This window comes from Dermacentor andersoni, chromosome 6, assembly GCF_023375885.2.
Source record: "Dermacentor andersoni chromosome 6, qqDerAnde1_hic_scaffold, whole genome shotgun sequence".
Taxonomy (NCBI): domain Eukaryota; kingdom Metazoa; phylum Arthropoda; class Arachnida; order Ixodida; family Ixodidae; genus Dermacentor; species Dermacentor andersoni.
The window spans coordinates 19696430-19710555 of NC_092819.1; the positions used below are offsets into that span (position 1 = coordinate 19696430).

Here is a 14126-nt window from a genome sequence, read left to right on the forward strand (position 1 = left end):
CACACAGGGGGCAGTCCTGTGTGGTGGTTATGCAGACTTGGAGCATGTCCTGTGAAGCTGCGCCTCTGCCGGTCCCCCTCTCACCCAAGAGGAAATGATGAAACTTATTAAGGCCCAGGACCAGACCTCTCGAATCCTGGCAGTCCAGAGGGCCCGCGAGAGGGCCGTCAGGTTTCACCTGATGGTCCCCGAGTGGGCCTAGCCATGTGACGTTGATTTTACTCGCATCTATTGTGGACTGAATAAAGTTGTTTCACTCACTCGCTCATGCTAATGATCCTCCAATACAAAATGGTGCCACTGCGCAACACTTTTGATGTGCGGGTCACCATCGTCATAAATCATGCTCTAACGATCCTTCAATACGAATGGCACTGCTGCGCTTCGCATAATCATTTCTTGGCCAATCCCCCATATAGTGGGTAGGAGCCACATACTTGACAGGAAACAACAACTACAACAGCGCTCGACGCCAAATCGTGAGTGTATATATGATCTGGCCCCCTCTCCAATTCGTCGTGTGTAGGGGAGATGAGACCATAGAACATTTCTTTATTTCTTGTCGACGACTTATTAGCTTAAGAAAACAAATCCTAGAAATATCACTCTGCCTGCTTGGATTAGATTGAGCTCTTCAGAATGTACTATCTTTGGGTGCCTCTACACTTGGGCACAGCGGTGGGAAGGTTAGCACTGCCATCTAATATTTTTTTTAGAATCAATTAGATTTAAACTCTGAATATAGATTTAAACTCTGAATATAAAATTTTTAAGTCTCCTTTTCTTTCACCCAAATTAAATTTGAATTGTTTTATGTGTATGGCTATGGTAGCATTTTCATACTTACAAAATCATGTAGGCTCTCCAATCTCTATCTTTCAATTATAACTTAGCCAGCATAAAATTTTGCACTCTTCTACATTTCACTTTGACCTACCCAATTCTTGGCCAATCCCCCAAACTGGGTATGTGCCTGTATATTCCAAGGATCTAAATGTACGTCCACATATAATATGAGGTGTACCACCGCCAACATGTCTGAAAAGGAACACTGTGCAAATTTACAATATGCACGACGACATGCAGATGAATACCTAAGCAAAAACACTTCACATAAGTGGCTACATTGCTTTCGCATTCCCGTGCCTAAGCTGCCTTAAGTGTCCCTGTTGATATTTTTTTCTTTTGTGGCTTAAGCATTCACTTTTGTTAATTATAAAACTTACTTTTACCATTTCAGTGTAACTAATTAGCGCTCCTCTTTAGTGTACATCTCTAACTTAAACATGCACATCTTAAAGAATTAGCAGTGCTGGTTGAAATTCACTTGGTGTTAAATGAAACCAGCTAGGGCCTGGACAAAGTAACAATTCCATTCCAATTCTTTTCCTTTTGGTACTTCATCAGTGGTCCGAGCAGCACTTCGCCTGTGTTATCACTGAGGCCAACTAGCCGTGAGTGGCGGATGGTAAAAAAGGAATGGAATCAGGTGAAATGAATTGTTGCATTATACCAACTTGCTTTTCAATGCCTTGAAAACTGAGCTTTTACAGAAGGTTGCAGTTTCATCCAAAGTAAGAATAAGCAGTGGCAGCACCAGCGAATAGGCACATTTTTATTTGCTGTAAGGTTCTGACCAATTCATATAGTATTACTTGCACAAAATGTTCATAGCCATGCAAGGACACTCCACTCTAGAGAACTACAGCTTTAGCTTTTTGTTTTTTAAGGTCTTCTATTCACTATAACATCCTTTGGCTTCTTTCACCTCACTGCCGATATATGGTAGCCTTCTGCACCATAGTACATACCATAACCACTTCCTTGTTAAGCAATGCTGCTCACAGCACCAACATTTTCTCACCGTCTTGGTGACACGGTTGCAGCATCAATATTTTGAGAATGTAAGCGCTCGGCAAAGTGAAGTGAACAGTGCATACATTCATTGAAATCACCCATACGACACAGAACAGCATACGTTTCTATAAAGAACAAGCTCAAAACAAGCATCCAAGCCATTAATAAAGCATTGCATACCCCACTAAGCAAATGTAGTGGCGGTTTTGCAAGGGCTTTGCAAAATTAACCCTAATTCACCTATTAACATCAAAGGTCGTGGGTTAGACTCCCACTAAAGATAGAGGGTTTAAGTGCCTTAATTAACTCTATCTTACTTAACTGTGGCTAATGAATTTCACCTTGGTTAGCACCAATGGTCGTGGGTTCGAGTGCCATAATGAACTCTATATTAATTAAAACTGCCTTATCATGTTCATTATAGAACGGTTTTTTTTTTTTTTTGCTCCAGTAGCAGCAGGTAAAACAGCCTTAAGAAACCTAACATGTCAACTGAAGCTATGGAAACCACATATACATATGTATACATATATATATATGCACTACTTATACAGGCTGACATAATAATTAAGGTATACATTTATAAGAGAGATACTGAGAGATAAAGAAATGAGCAATCTTCTTCAATCTGCTAACATATCCCTTTTCTAGATCATGTTGGTGGTTTCTGAAGAGAGATTTCTATCTCTCCCTTCTTTACCACACACAAGTGCCTTGCTGTGTTGTTTCTTGTGTTTCGTGTTTTTGTTTCACTTTAAAAAGTTCTTAAGATGAATGTCAACCAACTAGCCAGTTTGTTCATAATGTTCATATTTGTGAATTTTAAAGGTGTCTGGATGCATCGAGTGGAAACTTTGGAGCAAAAGTACAGCAGCAAAGGAAGAAATTGGATGCGTTATGTGTTAAGAAGCATTGTTTTCCAAGCACCGCTTGCACGATTTAATTTGTTGTTCATTATGATTAGGTTTTTAGTTGCGAGATTAATCATGAACATCTGAGGCACGCACCTATGCATCCTTATCTCGACAAATTTTCACAACTCTCGCGGCAGACGAATCCAGAGATGACAATGATAATGCGGCTTCACTCTTTGCAACGGGCAGGCATGTCAATTGCACGCCCTAGCCATGAAAAAAAAATAGAGAGAAACCCTAAATAAACAGTACAGTAAACATACATGACCCACAAGTAAGGGGGCAGGGAAACGAAAGGCCACAGTGGTGTACACAACCCACATGTACAAGGGGGAGGGAAACAAAGGGCCACAGTGGTGTACGCAACTATAAACACTTGAGCACTTGAGCGTTGCTCCTCTCCAATACTTAAGGTGCTGCTTGGTCAGCTTTGCAGCAGTGATGTCAACTGTCCCATTCGTGTCCACAAAACCCATGGAGGAAGGCAAATCCCAATGATTGGATCAGTGTTGTCGCCACTTATCGGGTACACAAGGAACAAATCACGAGGCAGCATGGGCAATGGGGGCCATGCTCATTCTTCATTTAGCCCATTGAGGAGTTCCTGGGAGCTACTAGATGGGCCACTACTTTAACGGCACCTTGTTCTTGCATGGATCGAGATGCTTGAAATTCAAGAAGCGCGATCACATTTTTTTTCACTGCTTTGTATTTGTGGCAAAGTGTTGTGTGACACAGTATGGCAGTGCTACAAAATATGCCTTTATTCGAGGAAGCAGCAAATTTGCATGTGGAACGGGAACTGCATTCACACACGCCTAACCAGCCGCGTGTAAACATATCAGATATGTATCATATTCCGACTGCCCCATTCGGAACTGAAATGAGGAAAGTACACTACATCTCCAGGCTTGGAGTGGTGCCTGACACTGACACAAACACCGAGAGCAAGTGGGGCTATACTAATCCAAATTACAACCATATAGGAACCAAATTCAACCAAATTAGGAAGACCCACTAAGCTTCAACAAGACACTCCCTCACCAGAACAGGAATTGGCCTCCCTGGTGCAGTATTCGGCCACTCCCTCCCAAATGACTCATTCAATTAACTCATGGCCTTCAGTCCCCAGCAGCTGCAGAGCACCTGACCAAAGCAGTGGTCAGACCTGTAACGTAGCAGAGGGTGCTAAAGATCTCTGGGCCTGGACAAGCCGGCAATGGAAACTGACCCTTGCAACGTTTAACACCCGAACCCTCTCAAGTGAAGCTAGCCTAGCAGGACTCTTTGAGAAACTATCAGGCATTGTTTGGGCGTATCATTGGCCTTAGTGAGGTTAGATTACCAACACCTGCAGACAGGCTAGATGGTGCATTGCAGATCGATGGAAATAAAGCGCACAGGAAGACATACACGAACAGCTGAGAAAAGCACAGGACAGGCGCTAATGAAGGTGCACATATAAAAGAGACCTCATTGTTTGAAAGATAGTTTAACAACACCTGCAGATGGGCTAGATTGTGCATTGCAGATCGATGGGAAATAAGTGCACAGGAAGACACACACGAACAGCTGAGAAAGACACAGGACAGACGCTAGATGCAGGATTAGCGCCTGTCCAAGACGTAGGATTAGTGCCCGTTCTGTGTCTTTCTCGGCTGTTAGTGTGTGTCTTCCTTTGCATTTATTTTCTGTAGTGAGGTTAGAATTGGAACTGGCGAGGCTTATGCAGTGCTGAGAAATGGCCACGTCCTTTGCTATAGAGGACTACCAGATAAGAAACAGTTCATAGTAGGATTCTTAATCCATAAGGAGATAGTTGGCAACATTGGCGAACTCTACAGCATTAGTGAGAGGGTAGCAGCAGTCGTAATAAAGCTGAATAGGAGGTATAAAATAAATTAAGGTAGTACAAACCTATGCTCCAACCTCCATTCACGATGATGAAGCAATAGAACAGTTTTATGAAGATGTTGAATTAGCGATGCGGAAAGTGCAAACTCAGTATACTGTAGTCATGTGCGACTTCAATGCAAAAGTGAGGAAAAAGCAGGCTGGTGAATAAGCAATTGGCAACTACAGTGTGGATTCTAGGAACACTCGAGGGGATATGTTCATAGAATTAGCAGAAAAGAATAAGCTGCAAATAATGAACACCTTCTTCAGGAAGTGTTGGAGCAAAAAGTGGACCTGAAAAAGCCCTAAATGTGAAACAAGAAATGAAATTGATTTCATACTTTCTGCCGATCCCAGCATAGTGCAGGATGTAGAAGTGTTAGGTAGTGTAAATTGCAGTGATCATAGGTTAGTGAGGGCTATAGGATTCACCTCAATTTGAAAAGAGAGTAAATAAAGTTGGTGAAGAAGAAACTAGGCCAACCTAAATGCAGTACGGAAGGGTAAAAGCAGACCAATTCAGGTTGGCACTTGCGAACAAATATGCAACCTTAGAACAAAGAGATGAAGATGACATAGAAGCAGTGAACGAAAGCGTAACTAGGCTGGCTTCAGAAGCAGCAATTGAAGCGGGAGGTAAGGCACCAAGGCAACAAGGCTCTCCCAAATAGTAACAAAGGACCTAATAAAGAAACGACAAAGAATGAAAGTGTCCAACTCAAGAGATCAGATAGAATTTACAGAATGGTCAAAACTAATTAACAAGGAGAAAATAGGGGATATTCGAAATTGTAATGTGAGAAAGACTGCATGAAGAAGCAGTAAAAAATGAATGCAGCCTGAAGTCAGTGAGAAGGAATTGCAACTTGGCATCGGACAAACCAAGATGTATGCACTGAAAGATTAGCAAGGTAATATCATCAGCAATCTCGAATATATAGTAAAAGCAGCAGAAGAAAGCAGCCACAATACCTCCATTCGAAGTAGTAACGAACAGGTTACAGAGGCTCCTTCTATAACTAGCGATGAAATTAGAAGGGCCTTGCAAAACATGAAACGGGGAAAAGCGGCAGGAGAAGATGGACTATCAGTCGATTTAATCAAATATGGAGGAGACATAATGCTTGAAAAACTAGCAGCCCTTAATACGAGCTGTCTATCGACTTCAATGGTCCCAGAGAACTGGAAGAATGCCAAAATTATACTTATGCACGAAAACGGGAGACGTTAAAGATTTGAAACATTATAGGCCCTTTAGCAGTACATTTCAGTACCATATAAAATATTTACCAAGATAACCGCCAATGGAATAAGGGCAACACTGGACTTTAGTCAACCAAGGGAACAGGCAGTTTTCAGGACGGTATATTCTACAATGGCATCCATGTGCATACATGTCATCAACAAGGTAATCGAGAAATCCACAGAGTACAATCAGCCTCTCTATATGGCTTTCATAGATTACGAAAAGGCATTTGATTCAGTATTTGATTCAGATTCAGCGCGCGCATCGAGGCACCCTAGAAATTGCTAAACATATTGCGAGATGCCCCGCCTTCTTGGCGGCGCGAACAGCCAGACAACGCGGCTGGTCTGAACAGGCGCGGGCGCTCGCCGCCTCGCCGCTTGGAAAATCCGCTTGTCCGCTTAGACGCTCCGCTTTCGGTGTGAATGTGCCTTAATAGGCGCAATGTTAAGAGGCAGGAAGAGAGCGGTGTGAGTCAGAGAACAAACAGGAATAGCTGATATTCTAATTGACATTAAGAGAAAGAAATGGAGCTGGGCACGTCATGTAATGCGTAGGTTAGATAACCCATACCATGCCCATACCATGCCCATACTCTATGAGATAACCGGTGGACCAGTGGGGTTACAGAATGGGTGTCAAGAGAAGGGAAGCGCAGTCGAGGACGGCCAAAAACTAAGTGGGGTGATGAAATTAAGAAATTTGCAGGCGCTAGTTGGAATCGGTTGGCGCAGGACAGTTGTAATAGGAGATCTGACGAGTTCTTTTGTTTTCCGCAGGGGCCGCAGTAGTCCACTATCATCATTACCAATTCTCGATTTTTACGCCATTTTGTTAATCTTGTTAGCCCGAGAAACTGTGCACGTTTCAGGTTGCAACGATTTACTATTTTTGATCTCTGGAAGAAAGAGGTGCTGTGTATGTGGACCATGATGTATTTTGGCATCTAGCCTGGCCGTTTGCGAAAGTAAGATCACGGAACATCGTTGCTCCGGCTGCGTCGGAGCCCTGCACTACTGCAGCGCAACTCTTGCCGCATTCAATCACCCAAGGTAAATTTCATTAGTTTAGCTGTATACCACGATCTGAACGCCCTATTGTCGATCACGGACAGTCCATGATTGAAAGAACAGTTGTAGCAAATGATCCCATCGGCACTTTGAAATCAGAAAGAGTTCGTTCCGCGCGCTACCGGCGCTGGCGTAATGTGAAGCGTTCTTCCTTAATGAGAGGAGGTTCTATTTGTGTTTATCATTCCTCCTCTCGACTGTATTGGGTGTGATACCTACTTAAGCTAAAATATGCGAGTTTTTTAAATGTTTAGAAGCTGAATGAAATCCCATAAGGTTTTCTTGTGCAGCGTTTGTGCGGGAGTAAAACGCACTTTGTACTCTGATCGCTACATAATTCATTAGAATCTACCTAGGAACAGGCGTCTGTCGTAGAAAGTACATTCGCTAATCTGCCTATCTTGGATTATCTGCAAGGAGGTCATATCAGAATGCTGAACTCACGTCTGAAAGCTCTGTTATAGGTATTGTGCGCGCATTGTTAACGACGCCGCATGACCGTTCGCACGCTGTTTGTGATGCATGCCTTGATTCGCTTCTTTCTTAGCAGCCATGAAAGAGACTGCAAGTTGCCTGTTTTTTCTTCAGTGTAAAAAATTGCGGTAAATAGAAATCATGTGGTCCGGACCCTCTGGACCGTGGAATCAATGGCCGATTCATGCCTCCATGTATCAAAACGTGCCTCATGAACAAGGTAAGGAACATTACATGTGTGCTATTTTCATTTCTTAACATAATGTGTAAACGTAGAGCATTGTTGTAGTCTTCATGTTTCGCAGCCAGCGTAGTTAGCAATTGGTTATCGTTAGTTACGCTATCATAATAGGCTCTGACATTTAACCATTTGTCTGAAGTATACCCCTTGCAAGCGATCATGCGCGCGACGGGGACATGCGACGCGATGGAGTTGGCTAGTCGCTCACAGCACTTCTGGGCGACGAGTGACGAATTCTAGATTTCCAAAACCGAGCGATCGAGCGACGAGAATGAGTGATCTGTTCGCGCGTCGGCCTGTTTCATAGCTCGAAGCCATCGCTTGTCGCTGTCGCGCACAAAACCGCTCGCACGGAGTTTGCGTTTGACGCAAGCTGCGCCAACCAGGCGCATTTAAATATTGTGCTTGAGGTTGGCTCATTTGAAGAAGAAAAGGAAGTGTAAATTAAACAAGTAAAGCAAAGCTGGTTTGTGTTTCCTTCACATTCCACGATGATGTGCTGGTGATAAGCACCAATAAAGCACTGCAGCAATGCTGCTTTTGTTTTCATGAGGCTGAGGGCTTGTTAAAGTACAGCAAGCTTGTGTCTGAAATGTTATGACCACTGATAGCATTTGTTTCATTGACAACTTCTATTGCACAATTTAAGGGCAGTCGCTTGTTTTCAGCATAATGAAATTGGTGCTCTGGAGCCCAGAAAGGCTGGTATTGTGTATTGTAAAACTGTGAAAGTAGCTGCGAATGTTTCTTGAGTGGACAAGAAATATTTGTTGTTGGCCTAGGATCAAATCTAAGCACATCGTGATCTCCAATAGCGAATAAGCTCAAAAGAACAGACTGGTGGGCTAGCTGGTACTGCATAACTTGAGTTCAAGTTCAAGAGAACACGTAGGACAACAGAGGGGAACGAAGACATGCTTTACCTCGAGTTAAGCAAATAAGTGTTGTTTGCAATAAATAACTCTCAAAATTTATTTGCTTTTGAAATGCACCTTTTTTTCACATGTCAGTATTCTCCATCTCATCCTTTCATATAATTTCTGTTGTTCATCTGTAGTTGCTTAGTATGAATAGTTTCTTGAATTAACTCAGTTGTAGGGATCTTGTGGGGCTCACTTTCCTCCTCCCCCAATATCTGCCCTAAGAAAAGTCTCGCTCCTTGCTTTCTCAGTGGACTGGGCCCAACTTGCCAAGCAATGGATCCAAATGCAGCAGGCACCCTCCAGGCCAGAACCACCTATGCCAGCACCACATATGGCCCCACCTATGGCCCCCAGAGTGCCTGCACCACCCTTGCCACCTCCTCAGGCACCTCTTGGGATGCCACCATCCGTAGCTCACAAACCTATGCGACCACCAATTGGTATGTTTTACACATGCCTTTCTCTGAAACCAAGTGCAACACTTGGTTACAACCTGCATGGTTAGCATTGCTGTGCATTGGTGTGAACGCGACATACACAAGAGACGACTAAACAGATAAGCGCCAGTGTATGTCTTTCTCTTGCTGTCTCTCTCTTGTATATGTCAACTTCAGCTTAGTGCCATTTGAAACAAATTGTACCAATTCACTCAAGAAGTCTTGATGTCCCAAAGCGATACACATACTATAAGTGATACATAAAAAAATGGTAGCCATGACGTCACCATGACTTTCAATCGCCTATTGCAAAGTAAGAACATAAGAAAAGTTTTGGTCACTCTTAGGAAGCAGTCACTGGAGGCTGTACGATGTGAACAATAATATTGGTCACCTGGATTTATTTAACTCGCAATAAAATGCATTGGCCAGGTATTGAATGTGCTACTGCATGCTCAGCACCAGAACGGCGTAGCTTATCAGCCACTGCAGCAGATGGCACAGTTAAGAGGATGCTTTAGGGTTGTGCCAGCCAGGTGTCAATGCTTGGCCTGTCACAGATGATGTATGCCTGTGATGAGGTTCTTTCAATTAATTAATCCTAGCTGAGGCATTGCCTCAGCGCATGAAGTGACGAAGTCGTTCGTTATCACATTGCAAGCCATTCATTAAAGAACATCCAGCACAAAGAGGAACAGAGACTCTACAATCTAATCAAACACACACACAAAAAAAGAATTAAGTCTCCAAAGAAAGTGTCAAAGTCAGAAAGGGCCTACAGTTTCATGGTCTGCAGTGGAGTTGCGAGATGAACTCGAGGTGGCGATGGAGGCAGTCCTCGCAGCATATAAGCGGTGCTGAAGACAGGCACTGTTCAAGAAAAATCCTGGTCACCCTCAGGCGAACACCCAGGATCCAGTAATGTAGGAGTAAGTCCGATTGCGACGCAAGAACAAGGGTAGGTGGCCTTGGCACAGTAGAGATCCTGGTGCGTGAACTTCATTTTCCCGACGTAGCTTGGCATCTTCCTGCGTGCGATCACGAAAATGCGATTCACGAGAACGTGGTTCATGAGACCGCGGTGACACCCCCCTGGAAGGTCGCCCTAGTCCAGTAGAAAGCACAAAGCACGGGCCTGACGTCCGATGACATCACTCCCGCGCCTGGAGCACTGGTGAACTCCTTCCTCCACACAGGCTTGTTGTTCCACATCTCCCCAACCTCTTCTTCCTTTCTTTCTGCTCGCTTGTTGTTGCTGCTGTTCAAATTATTTCTTCGGCACGCTCTGCCATCACTGCAGCGTCTCATCGTCACCTTTGCATGGCTGACCCACTTTAATCACGGCACTCGCGCAATTGACACATCACAATGCTGTAGCGAGCCTCAAACATAAAGTGAGAGGGGAAAGCCAAGACATATTTTTATTTCATGTAGTTACTTCGATGAAAGACATCATGAGAGGAACATCATTAATACCTATTATCAAACAGTACAAATTTTGTAACAGAGTAAAGTGGGAAAGATGTAAATCTGGCAGCATTGTACTATTCTAATGTTGAATAAATTTGTGAGCTCGTAATATAATGTGACAAAAACATTTGGCCATCCTGAAGGACCTGTGTGCCACAAATAAGCATAAGAAAAAGCACTTGAACATGAGAACCTTACTATAGGCAAAAGCCAACTAGTCACACACAGCTTAGCCACAACATTGACTATTTTTGGAGTAAGAAGCTATTATCTTGTCATATATTATGTCTGGCACATTACAGTATGGTTTTCCTGCCATTTGTGCCAGCAGGATATTGGCAAATTGCATGTGCTATAAGGATCTAATGCCTGGCTATGTGGCCATAGACATAGAAAGGGTTTGGCATCATGTGGCATTAGAGTCACACCATTGAAAGAGGGCACTGGGGTTTGTGACCTAGCAGTTGCCCTAAAGATGTATGAAAATACATGGCGTTCAAATCGGGATTTAAAATATGTGGCGTTCTATGGACAAGAAGTTATAAAACGTTAAATACTTCATTATATTGAGAATTTTGCTATACACTTCAACCTGGTTATGATGAAGTTGAAGGGGAAGCCGAAATTACTTTGTTATATCCATTACTTCGTTACACCAACTATTGCCGTTTACTGCAGTACATGCCCAATGATATGCACAACGTTAAACAGGCGAAGAAGACTATAGCTTTTCAGCTTGTATGCAATGAAAATTCAATAAAACAACAGCAATAGACTCTCTATTGGATGCAGTACGTGACGTTTAGCACCTGATGTGACAACCATTACAATAGCGTTCTTAAGTTCCAATGTGATGGTCTTTCGCTTCTGCTTTCCACTTGGCTTGCTCATATTGTTGTGATACCCATTGAAGTATACGGCCAACAGCTTGCCACAGTGCCAGAAACGGAAATGTATATGTGGATGCATTTGGCCGTTGAAAGTGAAACTACCTGAACAACCGCTTTCTCATGTCCCCGCGGCTCAGCTGTGTGAGCGTGCTGGCTTGGCTTGGCTGGCTCGTGCCGATTTCGTGCAATCTCAGAGGTCACGCAGCTGCGTCAGCACAGCACGGTGCGCCGCAGTGAGAGAGAGAAATGAAGGCACTATCCTGATTTTGTTGCGCTGATTATTATACTGGCAAAAATATAACGCTATAGCACTAGTTTTTACTTCACTGCACGCAAGCAGCATCATCAATATGTGGGTCAGCTAGGCGTGGCCTCCGAGATAGCGATCTCGGAGGCTGAGCCTAGCTTCACCAGCTATGTGCCGCACCGAGAGAAAGGTGCAATAAGATGAGAAAGAAGTGCTGCTTGTGCATGGCACCGTGCGTGCAGCTACACGTGGTGGTGAGAAAGACCAGTGCTGCTCAATGGTGTATTCGTTGCGGGAATTTCAATCTGCCATGCTGAATGAGTGTGGAACCTGGTGGAAAGCGATACACTCAGTGCACAACGATTGGTATCTTTGCTTTCGGAGACAAATCTAGATCATTGTATCCATTGGCAGAACAATTTTAGTTCTTTAAAGGGAGGTTTAAAATCAGTGGATCTCTATGGGGATTTCAAGGGGGATTGCATTTACTTGGTTATATCCATTGTTTTGTTACATCCCCTTTCACTATAACAAGGTTCAAGTGTATTGCAGTTAGTTACGTTGAGGTTTAACTGTATAAAGTTTCGAAAAGAGAAGGCATCTTGACCGACTTCATGCCTAGGACCTTTCCCTCTCAAAAATTGATGTCACAGTTAACTGTATCACCATGACATTGATGATGCATCTGTTGAGAGCTTTAATGGCTCAGGAGGCTCTTTGTGTGTTGTGTACCAAGACACAAAAGACAGTTGTAAAAGAGTAGCGAGATGAAAGTAGTTAAGGGGGGGCACTGGTCTCAAGTAACCTTAATAACTCCTAAGCCTATTTCTGCAGTCACTGGGGAGGGCTTTGGCTGCGTTTGGCACTGGTAGCAAACTATCGTCGACGTCTTCCAAAGCTACTGCCCACTTCCGAAAGTTGAACACGTTTTATTTCCCTTTCTGTTCGCCGAATATGCTTTGTAGCAAACTGAATTTGACATCGTTGTGTGGCAAGCTTCGCACGCCTGAGCAGTTCGAACAGACGATGATGAAAATCTGCAAATGGCACGGCATGCTTACCGTCACGTGTCTTAAAGGACGAATGAAATTGCTTGTCGGGACAACTCTTTTGCAGGCGTTTTCTTTATAGTGATTTGGCGCATGGAGTAGCATCGCACATTGCAAGAAAAGGCCGTTATTTGCGTGTTCATCAGAAAAAATTCAGCTTGCCAACATCACATGAAACACTTCCGATTAAAATATTGATCCAAGACGCATGAAAATTTCCAAGATCATGCATAAGTTCCTGAGGGCCAGGTTGGACAGCGAAGCTGTGAGGGGACCACCACCTACAATATGGCTACAAGACAAACAGTAAACTGTGGCAAACGTTCTTCATATTACTGAGAAAAGACGGGGAATGCGGGAGGTGGAAATTCAAGACAATGAGCAAAACGGGAACAAGGTGAATGCAGGAGCCAACGTTTCGACAAGTGGACTTGTCTTCTTCAAGGCGACATATGCTTCTTCAAGCGACATATGCCCTTGACACGCCGGCTAACGCGCAGGTGCCCTGGCTTTGACCTTGGACACAGCGTTCCTTCACTCTCAATTCGACACGCTAACATTTTTTCCTTCGTTTCTGCGTCCTCCCCGCCTCCCACCCTCTCCCCTTTAGAAGAACCCCACCTATAAATACTGTGGCCAGGAAAGCATATGTTGCTTTGAAGAAGACAAGTCCACTTATCGAAACGTTGGCTCCTGCATTCACCTCGTTCACGTTTTGCTCATCTTCATATTACTGTGATATACTGATTACTGTGATATATGGGGCCATGAGCTATTGCATTTTTTGCTTGCTTATGGTGGTATGAACCATTGCTTCCACAAGTATGAGCCATTGAGGATAACAGTTTTCGACATGTTGTTCTCTATCATGCATTTATTGCTTGCTTGGGGATATGAGCCATTGATTAAAGTTTTTTTGCTCGCACTTTTCTATCTGCAGACACTATTATGCCATTAGGGGGTAGCGGGGTGAGCCATTGCTGATGATGATAGTTCTTTCTGGCACTTTTCTGTCCACAGACATAGATGTGCTGTTGGGAGGTAGTGGTATACAGCTTCACTGTAATATATCAATTTAAAAAAAATTATTTTTCCACGCTTTTTTGGTCTCTGAAACTTTTGTACCCCGTTAAGCCTTACTGGCAGCACAGAGATGCCAGAAAAGCTGAATGTAAAGGAGTTTGGCACTGTTTAGAGAAACGGAGAAGAGGCAGAAACTTTGGTTTTTTTTATGTACGTACAAAGCCTGACTACAGAGTTCAGATTCACAGTGATCTGTAAATTGTACTGTGCTACTGTGCTGTCACTGCTTCGCACTTTGGGTGAAGCTGAAACATTTCCCTTCATATGTTGTCGTCAGTAGATGATCAGGGACTTCTTAAAATTCATATTTTTCAGCACTCTGCTCAGTA

At 43.5% G+C, this 14126-nt stretch overlaps 1 protein-coding gene across 4 annotated transcripts in view; it reads left to right on the plus strand.

The window, feature by feature from the left end:
• Positions 1–6725: 6725 nt before the first annotated feature.
• The window catches only part of LOC126521324 (uncharacterized), a 41343-nt gene continuing 33942 nt past the window's right edge, over positions 6726–14126 (plus strand). For 2 of the 4 annotated variants that reach the window (XM_050169993.3, XM_055065910.2), the window contains exons 1-3: positions 6726–6965; positions 7572–7677; positions 8870–9061. In XM_050169993.3, coding sequence (XP_050025950.1) covers positions 7599–7677; positions 8870–9061 — 271 coding nt within the window. In that variant the 5' untranslated portion in view covers positions 6726–6965; positions 7572–7598. Of the gene's footprint in view, positions 6966–7533; positions 7678–8869; positions 9062–14126 lie in introns of all 4 variants that reach the window. The other 2 variants (XM_050169995.3, XM_050169997.3) reach the window with 2 other exon arrangements.